The sequence below is a fragment of the Hyla sarda genome, chromosome 2 (assembly GCF_029499605.1).
Source record: "Hyla sarda isolate aHylSar1 chromosome 2, aHylSar1.hap1, whole genome shotgun sequence".
Classification (NCBI taxonomy): domain Eukaryota; kingdom Metazoa; phylum Chordata; class Amphibia; order Anura; family Hylidae; genus Hyla; species Hyla sarda.
In genome coordinates this window covers 98120258-98143504 of record NC_079190.1, presented here as the reverse complement: position 1 = coordinate 98143504, position 23247 = coordinate 98120258, and the positions used below count along the sequence as shown (strand labels likewise).

Here is a 23247-nt window from a genome sequence, read left to right as displayed (position 1 = left end):
CATAAGTGAGTCTCTTTGATACGGCTATTTTTTGGGGCAGTGTAAAACTTTTGACAGGTTCCCTGTAAATACTGGCCCACACCTGTTAGCAAATACTAGCTTTAATTAAAATTACATTTAATGTAATATAATAAATAATGTAAATCTGTAGAGTTTGGTAACATCAGACATTGCATGCACCTTATAGCCTATAAAAAAAAAATTAGTCCTTTTTCTAGGTTTATGTCCTGTAAAACTTTGTAGAGTCACAATTTGCTACTGGAAAACCAGAGCATACAGTACAAATGAAAAACAAATGCAAATGTATAGGTAAATCGTACAAGACATTTCTGTGCTGGGTAAACAAATATGACACGAGCGCCTTTGCTGTGCTTTAACCAAATACTTTTATAGATTCTACTTGTAGTGGACTTTGTCATTAAAATGACCTCGCACATTTTGGTTTTTGAGTTTAAAGGGGTTATCCAGGAAAAAAACTTTTTTTATATATATCAACAGGCTCCAGAAAGTTAAACAGATTTGTAAATTACTTCTATTAAAAAAATCTTAATCCTTTCAGCACTTATGAGCTGCTGAAGTGAAGTTGTTCTTTTCTGTCTAAGTGCTCTCTCATGACACCTGTCTCGGGAACCGCCCAGTTTAGAAGCAAATCCCCATAGCAAACCTCTCCTACTCTGTGCAGTTCCAGAGACAAGCAGAGATGTCAGCAGAGAGCAATGTTGCCAGACAGAAAACAACAACTCAACTTCAGCAGCTGATAATTATTAAAAAGATTAAGATTTTTTAATAGAAGTAATTTACAAATCTGTTTAACTTTCTGGAGCCAGTTGATATAAAAAAAAATAGTTTTTTTTCCTGGAATACCCTTATAAAGAAGTCTCTGTGGATATGAGGCCCATAAAGGAGGTGGCTTATCTGTGTCCCTTATACCCTCTTTCAAATGAGAGGTTAGTTGCCCTTCCCCACTGCTACAGTGAAACCAGCAAGCAAAGGTGGATATATTAAAGGGGTTCTCCGGTGCTTAGACATCTTATCCCCTATCCAAAGGATAGGGGATAAGATGCCTGATCGTGGGAGTCCCGCCCTGGGGACCCCCGGGATCTTGCACGCGGCACCCCGCTTGTAATCAGTCCCCGGAGTGTGTCGCTCCGGGTCTGATTACCGGCGACTACAGGGCGGGCAGCGTTACGTCACGCTCCGCCCCTCAATGCAAGCCTACGGAAGGGGGCAGAGAACCCCTTTAAAGGTAAGAAAAAACTTTTTTATATATATCAACTGGCTCCAGAAAGTTAAACAGATTTGTAAATGACTTCTATTAAAAAATCTTAGTCCTTTCAGTACTTATGAGCTTCTGAAGTTAAGGTTGTTCTTTTCTGTCCAAGTGCTCTCTGATGACACGTGTCTCGGGAAACGCCCAGTTTAGAAGCAAATCCCTATAGCAAACATCTTCTAAACTGGGCGTTTCCCGGGACACGTGTCATCAGAGAGCACTTAGACAGAAAAGAACTACCTTAACTTCAGAAGCTCATAAGTACTGAAAGGATTAAGATTTTTTTAATAGAAGTAATTTACAAATCTGTTTAACTTTCTGGAGCCAGTTGATATATAAAAAAAAGTTTTTTCCTGGTAAACCCCCTTAAGGACAAAATATTTTTAGGTTTGAAACCCCTCTATATGACCGTGAGAGCTCCTTGTGCCTTATGTATAGCTGGGAAGGAGCAATGTCCCTTGAGTTTCGTGCTTTGTCCTTGGCAGAAGTGTCCTAATTTGCAGAGGATGCCACCTGGGGTCATACATTATATAAGGATGGTATGTCAGTCAGGTAGTATTTTTATTCTCCGTTTTTGGGCTTCCCATAAGTCACTGCATTATTGTGGAAGAAGCTTTTGGGGAAGTTACTGTGCAGAACTGGTGGACAACTGGACATATCCAAGAAATGTTGACACTATATAAGTTGTATTATTATAATATTATTATAATAATATGGGTTATTTTTAGTATCTGGTCACTTGTAGACATGTGCAATTCATTTCGGAACGAATACTAAACTTAACGAATTTTCCCGTTTTCGGGTGTTCGTTACAATCCGAATGCATGAAAAAAAAAAATCGAATATTTCCGAAAAAGGATACGAATACGAATATACAGTTAACGAATGCATTCGTTATGAGTAAACCGAATGTAAGGAATGAATTAGATTCTTTTCATTGGGTTTACCTGAGGAAAACTTGCCTTCCTACACAGAGAAAACTGCAAAAAAAGGTGAAAACAACAAGAATCCTAAGGTAACATCTGCTATTTATTACAAAGGAGGATCAGCAAGTGAAACTAATGTGCATTTCGTTTAGTAACGAATGCTAAATTTAACGAATTTTGCAGCTATAACGAAAGATTCGAATTAACGAACGCATTCGATGTTATTAACGAATGCATCCGAAAACTAAAGAAATTTCCGCGGATGCATCCGAAAACCGAATATGACGAATGCACAGCATTCCGAATATTCACAGAAACGAAAATGTAAAAAAAATGAAAACGAACAAAACGAAAAAAACTAAATTTTTGGTTCTGCACATGTCTAGTCACTTGCATAATGTCACAGAGATGTAATAGACTTTAGGAAACTGTGCACAGGTTTTTGCTTCGGTGTTATTTCTTGAGATTAGAATATACCTAGGTTAAAGGTATTTTATAGCTTAGGTTGTGTTTAGAGATGAGCGAACTTACAGTAAATTCGATTCGTCACGAACTTCTCGGCTCGGCAGTTGATGTCTTTTCCTGCATAAATTAGTTCAGCTTTCAGGTGCTCCCGTGGGTGGGAAAAGGTGGATACAGTCCTAGGAGACTCTTTCCTAGGAATGTATCCACCTTTTCCAGCCCACGGGAGCACCTGAAAGCTGAACTAATTTATGCAGGAAAAGTCATCAACTGCCGAGCCGAGAAGTTCGTGACGAATCGAATTTACTGTAAGTTCGCTCATCTCTAGTTGTGTTCACACTGCGTTAAATTTGGTGTGTATTTTTATTTTACCTGCTGGTTTGCTTAAAAAATGTGGCTATAATCTGTAAAAATGCAGGTAAAATACAGCAAGCACAAAAATGGTATGTTATGTGAACACCGCCTTAGGCACAAAGAGAAAGAGCACACCAATAAATACTGTTCTAGTACATTTATATAATGTATACTAATATTAGGAGATCCCCCTGAAAAAGTACTGCGCCAATATGTGTATTCCTAAAATGGAGACACTTAGATGAATGGAATAAAATAAAGATATACAGAAGCGAGGGAGAGGATGACGCCAGCCTAAAAAGTGCATTGGGGTGGTGTCATGGCTTCCTCACACTTTAGTACAGTGGTCCCTCAAGTTACAATATTAATTGGTCCCACGACGACCATTGTATGTTGAAACCATTGTATGTTGAGACCATAACTCTATGGAAACCTGATAATTGGTTCTGAAGCCCCAAAATGTCATCCAAAAAATAGGAAAAAGTGAGGATTAAAGAAATCTAAGTAGATAACTAATATAGATAAAGCAAATCATTACATATAAAAGTAAGAAAGATCTGCTGGGAGCTGTAAATCACTGTCTATGTCAGTGTTTCCCAAGCAGGGAGCCTCCAGCTGTTGCAAAACTACAACTCCCAGCATGCCCGGACAGCCAACGGCTGTCCGGGCATGCTGGGAGTTGTAGTTTTGCAACAGCTGGAGGCACCCTGGTTGGGAAACAATGGTTTATGTAGAGGACAGGAGCTTCTTTAGGGTCCTATACAGTACACACAGTGTCCCAAATGGAGCCGCCCTTACTTGGTGTCCAAAGGAGCAGCTAACCCTGGCACAGGTAAAGAGTAGTACGGAACTTGTAGTTCCTCCCTGTACTGTAGGGGGCGCTACCAGACAGCCAGTCAGTGCTTGCACCTCAGTAATACAGGTGATTTACCAGTAAAATGCCCATTCTGATTGGTCAGTTCCCCCAGTTGTGACACGTCTCACAGATCTGGACTGTCTGTAGCATTGCATGTTGAGTCTGGTTTCAAGTAACAATGGTCCAGAAAAAAAACATTGTATGTTGAAACTATTGTATGTTGGGGCCATTGTAAGTTGAGGGATCACTGTATCTACCTCTGACTGGTTAGTATATTTTCTTTTTGCACATCTTTACGCTTTATGCTATATACTAGGCTATATCTCATCTATATGATCTCTACATCATATCTAACATAGTCTTATGAGTAATACATATGTGTGGTATTGGGTAGGAGGGGATGCTGCTTTGCTATAGTATAGTGTGACCTCACTCTTTTATACACTTGTTGTTTATATTTTTTGTATGATTTTTAGATACTATAATAAAATGTTTATTTATCCTGATTTATGCCTTCTACGTAAAAGCGATGTATCACAAAATACTAGTAAATCTGTTGCTGTCAGTCCAGGCCCGGCTCTGCTCATCCATTCTGGTATCTCTGAATTCTGCCTTTACAAACGGAAGACTGTTACCAAGGCAACCAAGCCAAATGTCTAGATGGGGAGGTTTGTAACATGGAAGCAGCTGCAACGCGGGGGGAGAATTACGCAGATAGCTGTAATGAACCCAGCAGAGAGATTTGCTCCAACAGGCCCGGTATTGAGGGAAAAGTTGTAATCGCACTATGGCCCAGATTTATCAAACTGTGTGAGAGATAAAGTGGAGAGATTTTCCCACAGCAACCAATCACAGCTCAGCTTTCACTTTACCACAGTTTATTAGCTGAGCTGTGATTGGTCGCTGGGGGAAAATCTCTCCACTTTTTCCCTTATACAGTTTGATAAATCTGGGCCTATAGGCAGTATATATTTCTGTATAATGCATTGTGATAAACCTCTACACTTACTGTTCTTGTGTAGATAAATATTGTTCTCAGTTAAATTCACAAATCATGTTATTACTGTTTTAGACTAGTGTTATGGCTCCTATTGACAATGGAAATAACAAGAAAAAAATGGAGGATAGCGCCTCGTGTAATTCCGATGGGTCACGTATTATATGAAACACAGTAGATAATGTGCTCGCCTTACGTGAACCTTTGGTTCATGCATATGTCCCCTCCGTGGTGGGGTAATGGTGGATGGTCCGGAGCTGCAGCCTGCAGGTTGTGGCCGGGATCCTCCTGGGAGTCAGGATAAGAGAAGAAAAAAGGACCTCTGTGCCAGCGCTGCTCGGAATGTCAGAAATCAATGAAGATGCCGATTGTATAGTCCAACGATATTTTAATCAGACACATACATCTGGGGGTGATACAAGGACAAGACGCGTTTCGGGAGTGAGCCCTCCCTTTTTCAATTGTAGATGTATGTAGTCTCGTTGACAATGGAAGCCATGATCAGTCTATTGACTGTGCAGGGGTTGGCCCACTAACAGCATTTAACACCTGTCCACAAGATATGGGGTAAATGTGTGATCATTGGGGGTCTGACTGCTCCATTGAGTCCCCTGTGTGAATAGAGCGGTACGATTGGAGGCCATAGCTCCATTTTCTATATATGAGAATTATAGTGAAGTTAAATCCATCCTTCCATAGCAGTGAATAGAGCAGTGACCATACTAGAACACCACTCACACAGGGGACTTGGGGACCACCATTCTCTTGATCAGTAGCAGCTGGACCCCCAATGATAAAACATTTATCACCCTTGCCTAAAATGGAATTCATCTGGGGGTTTTATCATTTTTGCTACATGCTGCACAGTTCTTGCTGTTGTAAGTGACCATAGCATGAACAAAGCAAACAAAGTCGTAGACCTAGTGACGTATGAATGCAACCCTCCAGGCTCCTCTTTACTGAGGATAATGTTGTAATGTTGCTTTTAAGGCTAGGTTCACATCACAATTTGTGCCTCAGAGGCACAGATACCTCAGAGAAACAGACAAAATGACATGCCCACATATCCATGCACGAACCACGTTCAGTTCAATAAAATGAGTTCGCTAGTGACTACTTTAGGGTCATCTTCTGAGTGTATACAAGTTTTGACTCGGACTGAGAAGCGTGGCCTGCAGCACTTTTCAGTCCGAGATAAGGGTCGCATACATTCAAAAAAATGACCCGAATATAGTCACTATTGAGGAAACCAACGAGGAAGGAAACTAATCCGGCACTGACGTCAATAAGTGCAGGAGTCGCACGATGTGGATAAATGTCCAAACCGACTTGTATGACTTCTGATTCGGTGGTGCTCAGTATATGAAAGCGGAAGCATTGAGGAACATAGAAATGTAGACAACGGCACTCACCATTCAGAGGACTGCTTTATTCTCGCTGTCGCAGCATAACAGGTACAGGCAGGTCAAGCGGTGAAACCGCTTGACCTGCCTGTACCTGTTACGCTGCGACACCGAGAATAAAGCAGTTCTCTGAATGGTGAGTGCCATTGTCTACATTTCTATGTTCCTCGATAGCCACTATTGAAAGGAATGGGGAGCATGAATATGTGCATGTCAATATGACAATTTTCAGGCTAATCCGTGCCTCAAAAGGCATAAATCGTGATGTAAACTTAGTCTAAAACATTCATTTAATAAGGTGTAAGGCTCAGGTAAGGCTATGTTTAGTAGTTGTCCCCATTTTGAGGTGGCCTTAGCTTCTGATCCTTGTACACGACAACAGGTAGCCTTCCTTCACCAAGGTTTGCTTGCTGTCTAGCAACACCAGCTTTTGAATAATATGCAGATAACATATTGCTTGCTTTTCTGATAATGCACAACTACAAGCCCTTTCATCCCCAAGCCTGTTACAGTATCTTTTTCTAGCACTATAGGTTGATAGGTTATAGATTTAGACCATTGTGCTTAGTTAATAGCAAAGATTTTTGAATTGGGTCCTTTGGTGGCTTCGCTTGTCTTCTATACTACTAAGAGGTGTTATCTAGATTATTTCCATACATAAAGCAGTAAACCCCTCATGTTCCTACATTTTCCGTACATTATGGGCGCCAGCTGTTAATTTCAATTTGTCGATGAACTATATAAAATGCTTTATCTTAAGCTGCTGGACGCCAGGCTTTGATGTTGACAAAGAACCTATTTGTAAAGGTTCCTAGCAACGCTGCCTAATGAATTACGAATGAACTGGCTTTAAGAAGTAGCCGTACGGTTCACTGAGACTACATTTTACACTGGTTTTTTTTCAGGCAACCCTGAAACAAATGGATGCTGTGACGAGTAGAAGCCTAAAAAGAAAGTTTGAAGAAGTAGATCCTGGTTCGCCAATTTCTACATCAAAAGATTCTGACGATGAGATCTCGAATAGCGACAGCGCGGATAGCTGTGACAGCATTAATGCTCCTACAACCACTGAACTTATCCGTAAGTTACTTTCCGGATTGCTATTTTTTGTGGTGTGACTGGCTTGTCTTTAGGGTGATGTTTAAAGGGGTATTCCAGGCAAAAACTTTTTTTTATATATCAACTGGCTCCGGAAAGTTAAACAGATTTGTAAATTACTTCTATTAAAAAATCTTAATCCTTCCAATAGTTTTTAGCTTCTGAAGTTTTCTGTCTAACTGCTCAATGATGATGTCACATCACGGGAGCTGTGCATGATGGGAAAATATCCCCATAGGAACTGCACAGCTCCTGGGACGTGAGTCATCAGAAAGCAGTTAGACAGAAAACAGCAACTCAACTTCAGAAGCTAATAACTATTAGAAGGATTAAGATTTTTTAATAGAAGTAATTTACAAATCGTTTTAACTTTCCGGAGCCAGTTGATATAGAAAAAAAAGTTTTGGCCTGGAATACCCCTTTAACTGTAGTAAAAAAAAAAAAAAAAACTTTCTTGTGTTTCTCTTGCTAGTAGCTGTTTGTCATCCTGAGTTGCTTTTTCTACTGTAATTGGAACAGGAAGTTTATATAACCCTTGGCAAAAATTATTGGATCCCCACACTTTTTTTTAACCTTTTAATGTATAAAATACATAAATCACAGACATGACACAAAACAATGTTTATTTAATAGCTGAACGTTCTGGCTGTATGAAGCATACCTCAAGCAAATGAAAGGGAATGCTTTTAACTTTATGTAATGGAATATCCTTTTCCATATAAAGAATAGGAAAAAAAATGGTATAAGTCAGTGTTGAGAGAAAAATTAATCTGCCGTTTAATGGGCACTGTCAGCATCCAAAACTTTTTCGTTGTACATCTTGGCAAAACATTAACCTTTGTATTATACTTCATAAAAATGCATCTCCATTTTATAGAAATCATGGCTTATTTAAAAAAAAAAAAAAAAAAAAAACAGTAGAGGTCCCTGTTAAATGTCCTCATAGCATCCAGAACACACTCCTGTCCGGCTGCTGCATCATCTTTGTCCCAGCACTACATAGGCTTGGGCTAGCACTGCTCACTCTTTTTCTGTCTATCACTCTCCTGTCTGAAAACAGAGGGAGGGGTTACAGTGATTGTATGAAGACCCAGCGCAGCACAGCTAACTCAGGAAGGAAGTGAATGCATGGTGAGTGAGGGCAGGCTCAGTGCTTGCCTCACACACGCCATTTCCTGAGCAGTATATGTCAGAATGAATGAGTGGCAGAACAGACGTATTTGTGAGCAAAATACAGAAGCTAGACACACAAAAGGTGTAAAGCATCTGCATGACATAGTGAGTGACATACATAAGCCTGTAGTTTTTTTTCTATGGTATGACAGGTATGCTTAAATTATAAAAACTTAATTGAAATAAAACATGACCCCAACCAGAGAGTATCAGCTGACACAACAGAAAGTATTATAAATTCTCTTTAAGATTGAAATCCATCCTGGAGTGTGGCTAAAGGTGTTGGTGGTTCCTAGCCACTGTGTGTGACTTTAAAAAGGAAAATCAGACACACATCCCCTATTCTTTGGATAGTTTCAAGTAACATGAAGCCAGAACGATCAGCTATTAAGCCACTTTTACGCATCAGTATTTGCATCACCATTTGTAAGCCAAAACTAAGGGTGGGGCCAAATCGAAGTGCAGACATTTTCATTCTATTTTTTCTTGGCTTGCAAATAAAGGTATAAAATACTGGCATGTGAAAGGGGCTCTATACAAACATTCTTTTTGTTTTATATCTATAATTTGTATAATTGCTAAAAAAAAAAAAAAGTGCCACTTTGATGATTACATAATTTTTTCTAAGATTTGTACCAGAGCAGGACAATTTGGAGGCTACAGAGGTTTTCGGACATTAAGGGGGAGATTTACTATCATTGTCTATTCTCCGCAGTACTTTAGACGAGAAAAATCTCTGAGCATGTGTCTATTGTCCATGCAATTTATCAAACGTTGCACAGCATTTAGTAAATCTTGCGAATGGACATTGTCTATTCTACACAGCACTTTAGACGAGAGAAAGTCGCATAAAAGTCTCAGAGCCTGAGACAAATATATCAAGAGTCGCACGTAGTACAGTCATTTATTATCACGGACTTCCAGACACACACAAAGTGTACTATAAAGTATAAACATCTCGTACAGTATGTCTTCTGTGGCTGGTTCCACTTGCTTTCGCACTTAGGTTCTAATATTTGTACAAGAATTTAACCTCTCCAAACCACATGTTTCTTAAAGTATTTCTCTATATATTCTTTAATGTTTATATATATATATATATATATATATATATTTTTTTTTTTTAAACATTCTAAGTTGGCCCTTAACTCTGTTAGTCTAACTTCAAAAGGAGGATCATCCATGTGGTAATCGGCCAGAATCGTAGGTTGGGTTCACACAATGGAAATTCAATTTCGAATTCCCGATAAGAAATTGGGACGAAGATGCCGTTGCAGCAGAGTCATGTTAAATTCAATGTGACTCTGTTGCTCAGTGCACGCGGTGGAATTTCCATGCCAGATTTTTCCTGAACGGAAATTCCTTTGTCCGTGTCCGCACAGAATGAACGCAGTCATTCTTTGTGCGGAAGCCTCACAAACTGTCTGAGGCAGCGCACTCCTCTGCGGTCCAAGCGCCGGAAGATTCTGCCAACGCACGCACTGTACGCAATGTGCGCTTAGAGATTCTCCATGTGTACATTTTGTTGGGAGAACATAGCCTTAGGCACAGTCAGGCACAGCATAGTGTTGTGGAATTGAAAAGGGGGAGATTGATGACATGTTTAGAGAAGGAGGGGTGCAATGACCATAGCAACCAATCAGAATGCTTTTTAAATTTTTTCGCAGGTCTCAACAAAATTTAAAAAAAAAACTTAAGGAATTGGATTGGTTGCCATGGGAAACTGCACCATGCTTCCACTACACATGTTTTCAGAATTCTCCAGAGACTAAACTGCACCATGCGCATGGCGTAGATTCATATGCTTTCTTCAAATCAGCTGCAAAAGTGAAATTGGAGCACTAAAATATAGAAAACAAAAAAAAAAGTTTGCATCAGACATCTACAAGGATAACAAAAATGACCAAAAAAAATTGGGATCATTCGGATTAAACTGTATTATTTTAGAATTTTATATATTATTAGATTAGATTACCCTTCAGATTCAATTTAAAATTTAATTTGAAACATAAACTGCACTATGTTGCAAGGTACATCCCAAAAATTTGATAAAAGGCTTCCTAATAAATATTTAGATTGTATTTTCGCCAGGTCTGACATTTTGGCGTATTTTCCACTGATGAGACTTTTTGGAGACTTTCCAATAAAAGTCTCAGTTGATAAATTCCAGACCACTGCATTTTATCCTCTATTGTAGACTACTATACTATTTCTGCGGAGAAGGGCACTTAATAGACTGAGACTTTCTGAGAGACAAATATAGACCGTCTAAACAGTTTGATAAATCTCCCCCTAAGCATCAATGTCTGTATAGTTTTAGTCCAACTGTAGTCTGTATGATGTAAGTCCAACTAATGTGACCGCTTTGCAAAAACAAAGTGGTAGCAATGCTACGACCACACTGTCCTACTTTGTCTCCTGATAATTTTTTTTTTAATTCATTAGTCAACAGTGTGGCTTCTGTAGACCGGCACCTGATGGAATATTGTCTAATCTGAGAACAACCCCTTAAAGCGTACCCTTCATATCCAACATAAGTTTTTTTTTAATATAGATATATATATATCACTCAGTACTAGTGTTGCTCGCGAATATCGCATATTCGCGAATTCGGGAATATTCGCGAATATAGCACTATATATTAAAAAATATATTTTTTTTTTCACAGTACACATCACAGTGATCATCCCTCTCTGCTTCCAGCTTGTGTGGTGTAAAGAAGGCTGTAATACTACTGTGTGAGATTGGTGTGCGAATTTTCTCACATGCGAAAATTTGCATATGATAATTTTCGCATATGCAAATATTCCCTTATGCTAATTTTGTATATGCTAATTTACGCATGTTAATTTTCGCATTCACGATTTTTCTCATATGCAAAAATAAAACGAGAATATTACGGATATGCGAATATTCGCGAATATATGACGAATATTCGTCCATATATTCGCGAATATTCGCAAATTCGAATATGGCCTATGCCACTCAACACTACTCAGTACCTAATCCTGACCATGTACATCCATTTTTATGTGTCTAGCACCTTTATTTTATTTATTTATTACACCTTTAATTTAGCTCACTAGTCTGAATTCCTCTCAAAGGGAGGGGGCGTGGCCTCACTGTGCAGGTCTCCGCCCCCTCGCTCAGTATGCTGTCTGCTCACATCTCCCCTAGCATTAGCAAAACTACAACTCCCAGCTTGTCCTCACTGACAGTAGCGGGACACAAGCTGACAGTGGCAGGATTTTTCCTCTAGCTGTGAGCCCTGCGCTTACAGCTGTCAATCAAGGAAGTGTGTCCATGACATAGGTGATGACGCATGGACACAGCAGGATTAGTATGTGTCCAAGCAGGCAGGGGGGGCAGTTGTTTGACTGGCTTTTTCAGTATGAAATACTGAAAATTTTCTAATTAAAGCAATACAAAGTTTTTGTATCTGACAGTGCCCATTTAAACTTTCTTAGGGTACGTTCACACTACGGAATTGCCACGGAATTTCCGGGCGGAATTCTGCGGGCGCAATTCCGCGGTGTAAACTTTAATATTAGTGTGAACGGGTCTCCGCGAGACTCGTTCACACTGCAGAATTTCAGAGGCGGACATTTCCGCTGCTGAAAGTGTTCCGCGCAAAGAAAGAACATGTTCATTCTTTGCGCGGAATCCGTGAGCGGCCCAAAGCCGTCAATGGTGACAGCTCAGTGCCCCGTGGCCCTAGCGCTGAAGTATTCGGCCAGGCGGAATCTCTGCTCGCTGAATTAAGCGAGCGGAGATTCCGCAGTGTGAACGACACCAAACCTACTTTCTTCTGCTCCTCTTGTTTTCTTGTCGCCATGTTTGTTAGACATGTGCATGTTAATCCTAGTTAACAGTGTATCGGTTTATGAGATGCTATGTCAAAGGTGCCATCATGTTATCTCAGCTATCTTATTTAGTAGGGAGGGAGGTGTTCACATTAAGCAGGCTAGTAGGGGATTTTAATTTTAACAAACGTTTTTACTATAAATAACTTAAACTGGATTTTTGTTTTTAGCAACATCCATCCTAAAGCGGCAGAAACTTCTGAGACAAAAGAATGTCCGTTTCGACCAGGTCACTGTCTTTTATTTCTCACGTCGCCAAGGATTCACCAGTGTGCCAAGCCAGGGTGGTAGCTCCTTAGGAATGGCCCAGCGCCACAACTCTGTGCGAAAGTACACGCTCTGTGAGTTTGCCCAGGAACAAGAGGTGTCACATCGGGAAATCCTACGTGAGCACCTAAAGGAGGAGAAACTTCACACAAGGAAGATGAAGGTAAGTCACTAGCTACAAAAGTGTGGGGTCCCTTGTTCAGAAACGTGATCTTCTGATTTAACCCCTAAATACATTTTTTTCCTCTTCGCCTTTTTAAATCTAGGTCTTTAAATTTTCCACCTACAGGACTGTATGAGGGCTTGTTTTATGTGGGACCAATCATACTTTGGATCACTAACTGTACCACAAAATCTATGGCAAAACAAAAAATAAGCTGTGGGGTGAAATAAAAAAAATTTAAAATACAAAAAAACTAATTTTCAAACTTTGGAGGGTTTTGCTTTTATGCAGTGCACTTTTACTGTAAAAATGACATGTTGTCAATTCTGTAGGACAATATGATTATAATGATACAACATATATTATAGTTCTTGTTTATTTTACTATTAAAAAAAAGAAAAAAATAATTAAGAAAACAAGTATGCTTAAAATTGCCCTACTGTGACTGCTATAATTCCTTTTTAAGGGCTAATTTTTTTCCCCACTGTGATCTGTAGTTGTATAAGACCTAATTAGATTGCTCATACAGATCAATGCAGGACATCTGTCATGCGTTGATCCATCACATCTGTGCTCTATCAATAGAAGGCCAGGTAAGCCCTCGGTCTTGCATGCCAATAGAACGCCCTACGGTGGGAACAAGTATGTGGCGATCCAAACAACTGCACCAATTACAGTTTTAAAGCTCATTTAGATGCTGCCAGAGCCATCTCAAGTGTAAATAGTGGTGGCCCCTGGTTACTGAAATCGTCTGAAGGCCGCCAGGTATGAAGCTGTGCTCTCTCCTGTCTGATAGGACTCCTCTGTGCTCTCTCCTGTCTGATAGGACTCCTCTGTGCTCTCTCCTGTCTGATAGCAGTCCTCTGTGCTCTCTCCTGTCTGATAGGACTCCTCTGTGCTCTCTCCTGTCTGATAGGACTCCTCTGTGCTCTCTCCTGTCCTATCAGACAGGAGAGAGCACAGAGGAGGGCTATCAGACAGGAGCGAGCACAGAGGCGTCCTATCAGACAGGAGAGAGCACAGAGGAGTCCTATCAGACAGGAGAGAGCACAGGGGAGTGCTATCAGACAGGAGAGAGCACAGAGGAGTGCTATCAGACAGGAGAGAGCACAGAGGAGTGCTATCAGACAGGAGAGAGCACAGAGGAGTGCTATCAGACAGGAGAGAGCACAGAGGAGTGCTATCAGACAGGAGAGAGCACAGAGGAGTGCTATCAGACAGGAGAGAGCACAGAGGAGTGCTATCAGACAGGAGAGAGCACAGAGGAGTGCTATCAGACGGGAGAGAGCACAGTGGAGTGCTATCAGACAGGAGAGAGCACAGAGGAGTCCTATCAGACAGGAGAGAGCACAGTGGAGTGCTATCAGAAAGGAGAGAGTACAGAGGAGTGCTATCAGACAGGAGAGGGCATAGAGGAGTTCTAGCCAACCTTCACTTGCTGGACTTTGTCTTTGCCTGTGCTTCATCTTAGACAAAGCCATGATTTTATAAGCCATGATTTCTATAAAAAGGAAATACAATTTTCCTATGAAATATATTCGAAAATGAACTGTTTTGCCAAGATGTACAACGTTTTTTGTAAATGTGCTCATTTAATATTAATTTCACCGCTTCAGGAAGGTGCATATCAGGGTTAATACCAGTCAAAGCCTGACTTTTCTGAAATTGTGTAGATTTGTGTTTTAACTACATTTTCATCAGTGAGGTTAAGTTTAACATTTTGATAATTTCCTTGGTTTTCTTTTTTTTTTCTTTTTTTTTTTTTTTTACAATTCAACAAAAAAGTTTATTAAGGTAGATGTGGAGGGCACACCAAAACAGGAAATACTTAACACAATACGGTCATGTGGACCGAAATATCAGACAAAGGGAATGAAAAATAACACGGGTAACAAAAGAACAAGACATATACGTTGCAGTGAACGAAATCTATTTTTTTTTTTTTAAAGTTTTAATTATTGTTACAGAAAGTAAAGTGAATACCTTCTATTTCTGACCACAACCTGAGCTTGTGTTTCTCCTTCCTTGATTTTAGACTTCCATTGCACCACCATGATCAAGTACCATGCATGGTAGTTACAGTCCCTTCATACCTTCATAAAGCAGGAGTGGGCTGGGAGGAGTTTTAAAACCCCTTTTCATTAAAGATTGTGTTCAAAGATGGAATGTAATAATTTTGGGGGAGATTTATCAAAACCTGTGTTGAGGAAGAGTGGTGCAGTTGCTCATGGCAACCAAAGAAGAGGCTTCTTTCATTTTTAAAAAGTGTCCTGTGAAAGAAGGAATCTGATTGCTATTAGCAACTGCACCATTTTCCCTCTATACAGGTTTTGATAAATCTTCTTCTTTATGTACACTGCCCAAAAAAATAAAGGGGACACTAAGATAACACATTTTACATCTGAATGAATGAACTAGTGGAAAACCACTTTGATGTAATGTCCTTAAAACAAGTCAAAATGAGACTCAGTAGTGTGTGTGGCCTCCATGTGCCCGTATGACCTCCCTACAATGCCTGGGCATGCTCCCGATGACGGATGGTCCCCTGAGGGATGTCCTCCCAGACCTGGACTAAAGCATCCGCCAACTCCTGGACAGTCTGTGGTGCAACGTGGCGTTGGTGGATGGAGAGAGAAATGATGTCCCAGATGTGCTCAATCGGATTCAGGTCTGGGGAACGGGCGGGCCCGTCCATAGCATCAATGCCTTCCTCTTGCAGCAACTGCTGACACACTTCAGCCACATGAGGTCTAGCATTGTCTTGCATTAGGAGGAACCCAGGGCCAACCGCACCAGCATATGGTCTCACAAGGGGTCTGAGGATCTCATCTCGGTACATACTAATGGCAGTCAGGCTACCTCTGGCAAGTACATGGAGGGCTGTGCGGCCCCCCAAATAAATTTCACCCCACACCATTACTGACCCACCGCCAAACCGATCATGCTGGAGGATGTTGCAGGCAGCAGAATATTCTCCACGGCATCTCCAGACTCTGTCACGTCTGTCACATGTGCTCAGTGTGAACCTGCTTTCATCTGTGAAGAGCACAGGGCACCAGTGGCGAATTTGCCAATCTTGGTGTTCTCTGGCAAATTCCAAACGTTCTGCACGGTGTGTTGGGCTGTAAGCACAACCCCCACCTGTGGACGTCGGGCCCTCATACCACACTCATGGAGTCTGTTTCTGACTGTTTTTGTGGACACATGCACATTTGTGGCCTGCTGGAGGTCATTTTGTAGGGCTCTGGCAGTGCTCCTCTTTGCCCAAATGCGGAGGTAGCAGTTCTGCTGCTGGGTTGTTGCCCTCCTACGGCCTCCTCCACATCTCCTGATGTACTGGCCTGTCTCCTGGTAGCACCTCCATGCTCTGGACACTACGCTGACAGACATAGCAAACCTTCTTGCCACAGCTCGCATTGATGTGCCATCCTGGATGAGCTGCACTACCTGAGCCACTTGTGTGGGTTGTAGACTCTGTCTCATGCTACCACTAGAGTGAAAGCATCGCCAGAATTCAAAAGTGACCAAACAGCAGCCAGGAAGCATAGGAACTGAGAAGGGGTCTGTGGTCACCACCTGCAGAACCACTCCTTTATCGGAGGGTGTCTTGCTAATTGCCTATAATTTCCACCTGTTGTCTGTTCCATTTGCACAACAGCATGTGAAATTGATTCCTGAGTGTTGCTTCCTGAGTGGACAGTGTGATTTCACAGAAGTGTGATAGACTTGGAGTTACATTGTGTTGGTTAAGTGTTCCCTTTATATTTTTTTGAGCAGTGTATATAGAAGCAGGACAGGATAAATATGTGGCAGAATGTGTGGTCAGGGTCATTTTTAACATTGAAAGTGCAGTCTATCAAATAGTCTAAAAAAATTAATTAATTTCGGAAATTGTACTTCTAAATTAGGTTTAACCTTGGTCATGGCTTTAGGTGGCCTGTACTTGATAAGCTTTACACTTGCTTCGTGTACCTCCATGTCCTCCTCGTTCCCTAAGGTCTGCATGATGAAACCTCCCTATGGAGAATGACTCTTTGTCTCTCGCAGACCTGACTCTTGTAGTAATCCTTGTCCTGTAAGCTACATTTTTTTAAATGTCTTGGATGCATTGAGGCTATGCTTGATTTTGTAGGAAAGTTAAGTATTTTTTTTCTTATTTCTACCTTTATGGAGTTGAAATGTCTGCAAGCATCTAGAGTGAAAATATGTCCCTTACTTTATGCCAAAGTCTTTTGCAAGAAACAAAATACCCCTTGCTCCACTTATGCATCACCGTTACAGCGAGCACAAAATTCAGTAAAAGGGTGTGCGCTCATCTGTGGCGGTTGTACTTGTAGGCACAACAACCTGAATGTTTCCTAGCATGAGTTGCAAACTCCTTTTGCTCGAGGGTCAACATGGGTTCAGTGGATTGATGAATGGTTAATCCAACAATCTTTTTTTAAAGTGACATATGACTGATATCTTCGTCTACATCTGGCAAGCAGTATGGTTTTTAAAGGGTACCTCTCATCAAATAAACTTTTGATATATTTTAGATTAATGAATGTTGAATAACTTTCCAATAGCATGTTAATGAAAAATATGCTTCTTTCTATTGTATTTTTCCCGATCAGTCCTGTCAGCAAGCATTTCTGACTCATTCTGGAGTCCTAAACACTCAGAGCTGCCAGCCTGCTTTGTTCACAGCCAAACAGGCTGTGAACAAAGCAGGCTGGTATCTCTGAGTGTTCTCCTTTGTGAACAAAGCAGACTGGCAGCTCGTAGTGTTTAGGACTCCAGCATGAGTCTGAAATGCTTGCTGCCAGGACTGGTAGGGAGACCCCTAGTGGTCATTTCTTCAAAGTGGAAAAGTAAATAGAAAGAAGCATATTTTTTAATAACATGCAATTGTAAAGTTATTCTGCATACATTAATCTATAATATATGAAAAGTTTTTTTGATGAGAGGTACCCTTTAAGAGACTCCCCACCGACTTAGAAAAGATTATTGAGTTAACCATACAGGCAGGTTACAGTTGGAGCTGTCATGTCTTCATTTAACCTGTACTGGTTTCTGGTCATAACCATTTATGACATCCAGAAAATCTGCAAAAAAAAATTGTGATAGGTGCAGGGCCTGTTCTGCTCTCAGAAACAGCTAACAGCCATAAAAATGAGGGGGCGATGAGGAGGTCAAAGACGTGCATGTGTGGGCCTAAATACATTTGGGGTCTATTCACACATACAGTATTCTGCGCAGGAAGTCATTTAGTTTCCATTGAAAACTGCAGCATGAAATCCTGCACAGAATACTATACGTGTGAATACAGTGATCCCTCAACTTACAATAGTTTCAACATACAATGGTCTTTTCTGGACCATTGTAACTTGAAACCAGACTCAACATACAATGCTATGGACAGTCCAGATCTGTGAAACGTGTCAATGGCTGGAAGAACTGACCAATTAGAATGGGCATTCACTGGTAAAACCCCTGTATTACTGAAGCGTATGCACTGACTGATGTCTGGTAGCGCCCCCTACAGTACAGGGGGTATTACATGTTCATGTTCTGTACACTTTATCTATACCAGGGTTACCTGCTCCTTTGGACACCAGGTGAGGGCAACTCCATGTTACTCTTTTAGGACATTGCGTGTACTGGACAGGACCCTGAAGAAGCTCCTGTCCTCTACATAGACCAGTGTTTCCCAAGCAGGGTGCCCCCAGCTGTTGCAAAACTACAACTCCCAGCATGCCCGGACAGCCTTTGGCTGTCCGGGCATGCTGGAAGTTGTAGTTTTGCAACAGCTGGAGGCTCCCTGCTTGGGAAACACTGACATAGACAGCGATTTACAGCTTCCAGCAGATCTTTCTTACGTTTATATGTAAGGACTTGCTTTATCTACTTATTTTCTGTAATCCTCACTTTTTTCTATTTTTTGGATGGCATTTTGGTGCCTTTAGAACCAATTACCAGGTTTCCATAGAGTTCTGGCTTCAAAATACAATGGTTTCAACATACAATGGTCGTCCCAGAACCAATGAATATTGTAACTTGAGGGACCACTGTACACCATAGGACTTTGCAGAGTACGCTTGCTGTGTTGCGACCCCATATGTGAACATACCTTAATACTCTTTTCTCCACCTCTTTTTTATAACTTTGAACATTTGCTGCTACATCCTCAAGGCCTATGGCCGCAGGTTTGGCATCAGCTATGTGAGTATAGGAGAGTAACAAACTGCTTTAAAGTGTGGGTGGGACTGTTTTGCTTTAACACTTAAAAAAAAAAAAAAAAAAATTATTCACAATAACTCTGAATTGACTAGTATTTTCTTCATCTTCAGCTGACCAAAAATGGTACAGTAGAGTCGGAAGAAGCTGAAGGCCTCACCTTGGAGGATGTCTCGGATGAAGATATAGATGTAGACAATGTCGAAGTAGACGATTACTTCTTCCTTCAGCCATTACCAACAAAAAGGCGCAGAGCTCTTCTTCGAGCAGCTGGGGTACATCGCATAGATGCTGAAGAGAAGCAGGAACTTAGAGCCATCCGTCTTTCTAGAGAGGAATGTGGGTGTGACTGTCGACTCTTCTGTGATCCGGAAGCTTGTCCATGCAGCCAGGCTGGGATCAAATGTCAGGTGCGGGAACATTGTGCATGCCTTTTTTTTGGGCTGCATAAAATAAAATTTCTTAGTGCGAAGTGCAACCAAGCTTTATTATCCGAGATCTATTTTCACAAAATAAGATAAACTTTGGAAAAAAACGAAAACACATTTCTTGGTTCACTTAGGGCCTCATCTGTTTAAGGAGAACTATCTTTCAGGAAAATGAATACTCTCTGCCGGGACCCTCGGTGATCTCCGCTCGGCACCCCAGTAGTCCTCAGAAACAGAGCGTGTGGACCCTTTCACAAAGTGGCGGCTGACATGCCGTCTCCATGCCATCTCCGAATGGTGTATCTCCCACTCTCCCATAGAGATACATGGAGGCAGCGTGTTGGCCAAGGCTTCAGTCCAGGGGAGAGATGAGGTGCCGTGCAGAAGATGGCGGGGGGTCCCAGTGGTCGGACCCCCCGTGATCTAAAACTATAAATTTTTCTGCATGATAGTTCTCTCTTAAAGTGGGGTTTCTCTGTGCCCACATCCTCTTGTAAATCCCATATTTTTAGTATTTTAGATGTTTCATAATTTGTTATTACAATGCTTTGTTTAGTTAAGAATAACATTACTTGTTTCTCATCCACATAAAGGCTTTTACACATTTCCTTCATTTGTCTCTTCCCTGGTGTTCTTACACTAATAGGTGGATCGTATGTCCTTTCCATGTGGGTGTTCTCGTGATGGCTGCAGTAATATAGCTGGCAGGATTGAATTTAACCCTATACGTGTACGGACCCATTATCTACACACTATTATGAAACTTGAGCTGGAAAATAAGCGACAGCAGCCACGACCTCAACCCCTTGAAGAGGATCTTCCTCATGCCTCTCTTGCTGTCCATCCCCACCAGGAGACACAGGACTTCCATGAATTCATTGCTGAGAACTATCACCTGGAGAACGAGGCTGCTGTCAGACACCTACAAAGTGCGGAGGAGCGCCAGAGGCTCTTGGATGAGGGTGATGAGGCATCTAGTGGTTCTAGTCTCAGTCTGGACTCCAGCGTGGAGTCTTTAGATGTATGCCTTTTGGAGACACCTATCTCACTGCCACCGTCCACCTGCCATTCCTCTATAAATCCTGTTTTGTTGTCTTCTAGTCCTTCTGTCCTCTGTTATGCTGATGAGGACTCTGGGAGACCAGCTACACCTCCGGATTACACTGATGGAAGTGAGGTGTCCATATATGATCATAATTCGCCAGGATTAGACACAGGGTCAGATGTGACAGAATCTGTTCACTCTGAGGCCACTGAACCAAGTGGTGCTGTAAAGGTTAACACTGAGGTTTGCACTATAATTACACCCTGCTCTAAAGAGTTGGACCCAGCCTCTGAGTCTGGGGTCAATTCCTCTGACTTGGCATCTCAGACTAACAAGCCAATAGTCACCTGCATAAGTGAAGGGGGGAAGCTGCGAGAAGATTCTGAGAGCCAAACCTCCTGGTCAGGCCAGCCTTTTTCTGCAGAAAATAACCTGACCGCCTGACACTTTTGGCAAACATTTTGCACAAGCCACTCCCAAGTTTTCCTCCTTCACTTATAATCTATTACTCCCTTGTCTTACTACCCTATGCGCACCTGTTAAAGAAATCTGTTTATACAGGCTCACTTACTAAGGTCCGTTTTTGTTATGAGAAACAAAAAACTATCACTCCATTTTTTTGTTCCACAAGGCTGAATATGACAGTAGCACTAAAGAAATCTTTTGCCCATACCAGTAGAAGACATCGGCATTTATGGCCTTGAGTATGTTTGGTTAATGGGGTGGCATTTACCTTTTTGCTAGGTTTTGTTGCAATATTTCCCCATTGGTTTCTCACCCATTAATTTTAGGTACATCATGCCTAGTTGCCATAACTTGAAACTTTATTTGCAAATTAACAGCTGTACAGATGTAGATCTATGGTCCAAAAATGTGTTCAGTTTGAGATGTTTACCTGTTTTGGACATTTATGATTGATCCATCTTAAAGCCCATAGACCGCCTATATATAATATTTGGAACGTAATATGTAAATGAGCAAACATGCCCAGGTATTATGGTGCTATTGAGTAGGGTTATTGTGAATTCTCAGTTTGGAGAGCTCAGCTGCCTTTTTCTTTTTTCTATTTTACAATTTCAAAGAATTTCAAGTCCCGGTGCAGATGCACTTTAACTTTAAGGCAAGTCTTTAAAACAGGACTAACTTACAGGACTCTCTTCTACTTTATGAAGCTGCTAATCTTTCCACCTGGACAATGTAAGGGGACAGTTGTACTTTTTGTGCTCTCTAATGTGCTAGTCTTTTATCCATATGGATTTACCACATATTTCAAAGAAATAACCCCATTTCACAGAGGGTCTGGTGTGTACGTGTAAAACAACCAGTATGTGTAGAGTCCTTTTTACAAAAGAAATAGGTTCTTACTTTTAAATGTGTTTAAATTATGAAATCAGAGACTAATACAGAATATTTATTTCCAGATATTAATTATCAACCTGTTTAATTTTACTTTGGCAAACTTTTAAAAGCAAATAGCCAAGCATTGACTTTTAAGTGCCACAAATGGTGGTTCGTGCATTAGTCCAACATATGGGCCTAGCTTTATTGGCAAATCAAAGAACTGACAAAGAATCCATCTTATCCTAATAGGTTGGTTTAAAACTGACTAATAAAATGCTGCCACCTACAGCTGGGATGGTTCAGATTTTGGTCTTGGTGTGTTTTTTTTTTTAGTATAAAAAGGTAACATTTTATTATTTTTAGATTCCTCTTACATTTTGGATTTCCCTTTTAAATGTGTTCAGAAAGTATTTTAATGCATTTTCAAATGAATCCCTACAGTGAAGCAGTATTGGAGTATTAGATGTTCTCATGGGAATTGCAATACATATATAAAAATGATACATGTATCTGACCCCAACCAGGCTTGCATGATCTCTTTATATACCAAAACAAAAAGAGGTCCATCAATTAAAGGGGTTATCCAGAATAGAAAAATAGAACTAACTTCTTTCAAAAACAGCTCTCCATCTGTCTCCAGGTTGGGTGTGGTTCTGCAGCTTAGTTCAATTAAAGTGAATAGAGCCAAGTTGTAATACCACGCACAACCCGGAGACAGACAGGGAGCTGTTTTTGAAAGATATTTTCTTCTGTTGTTCTATTCCTGGAAAAACCCTTTAAGGCTGGAAGGGCAGGGGGAAGCCACCAGGGGCACCCTGATGATTTGCGTTTTAGGCAGCATGAATATGATGTCTCAAATAAAAAGAGAAAAAATAAATAAATCCTGCAATGTGACCGATACGGTGAAAATGCTATGTACTTCTGAAGTCACTATTTTAGTATGGATTACATCAACTACTGGGTTGTTATATACATGGTACACATTTTTCCCATGTGTCAGACTCCATCCCCTTTGTTATTTCTCACTACCTAATCAGGTCCCCAGTTATCAGATTCCTACTAAACTACCAGGGTAGTATAGGTGTTGCAAATGACATATGTGACATAAGTAAATAATTAAATAAAGGGATATATCTTTCCATTGTGACTTTAAAGGGAACCAATCATCAGATTTTACCCTATATAACGCTTTGCAAAGCGTTATATAGGGTAAAATCTTTATTTTCACCATTCCCGGGGGATGCTCCTGCCCCCAGGGATGGTGAAGATATGAAGTTATAAACTAGTCACCGCCGCCACCGTAAGTAGTCACCTGGGCGGGGAGCTCTTCTCATCTACTCCCGTTCTTCAGCCGGGAGAGACGCCCCCTCCGCTTGATTGAC

The 23247-nt window shown here is 40.9% G+C and overlaps 1 protein-coding gene across 3 annotated transcripts in view; it reads left to right on the top strand.

Annotated features, from left to right (window-relative positions):
- The window catches only part of CSRNP2 (cysteine and serine rich nuclear protein 2), a 62579-nt gene extending 40410 nt beyond the window's left edge, over nucleotides 1–22169 (top strand). For 2 of the 3 annotated variants that reach the window (XM_056562654.1, XM_056562653.1), the window contains exons 2-5: nucleotides 7174–7348; nucleotides 12573–12832; nucleotides 19165–19461; nucleotides 20126–22169. In XM_056562654.1, the coding sequence (XP_056418629.1) occupies nucleotides 7189–7348; nucleotides 12573–12832; nucleotides 19165–19461; nucleotides 20126–20968 (1560 nt within the window). In that variant the 5' untranslated portion in view covers nucleotides 7174–7188 and the 3' untranslated portion in view covers nucleotides 20969–22169. Of the gene's footprint in view, nucleotides 1–4284; nucleotides 4628–7173; nucleotides 7349–12572; nucleotides 12833–19164; nucleotides 19462–20125 lie in introns of those variants that run through there. The other variant, XM_056562652.1, reaches the window with a different exon arrangement.
- The last annotated feature ends 1078 nt before the right edge of the window (nucleotides 22170–23247 follow it).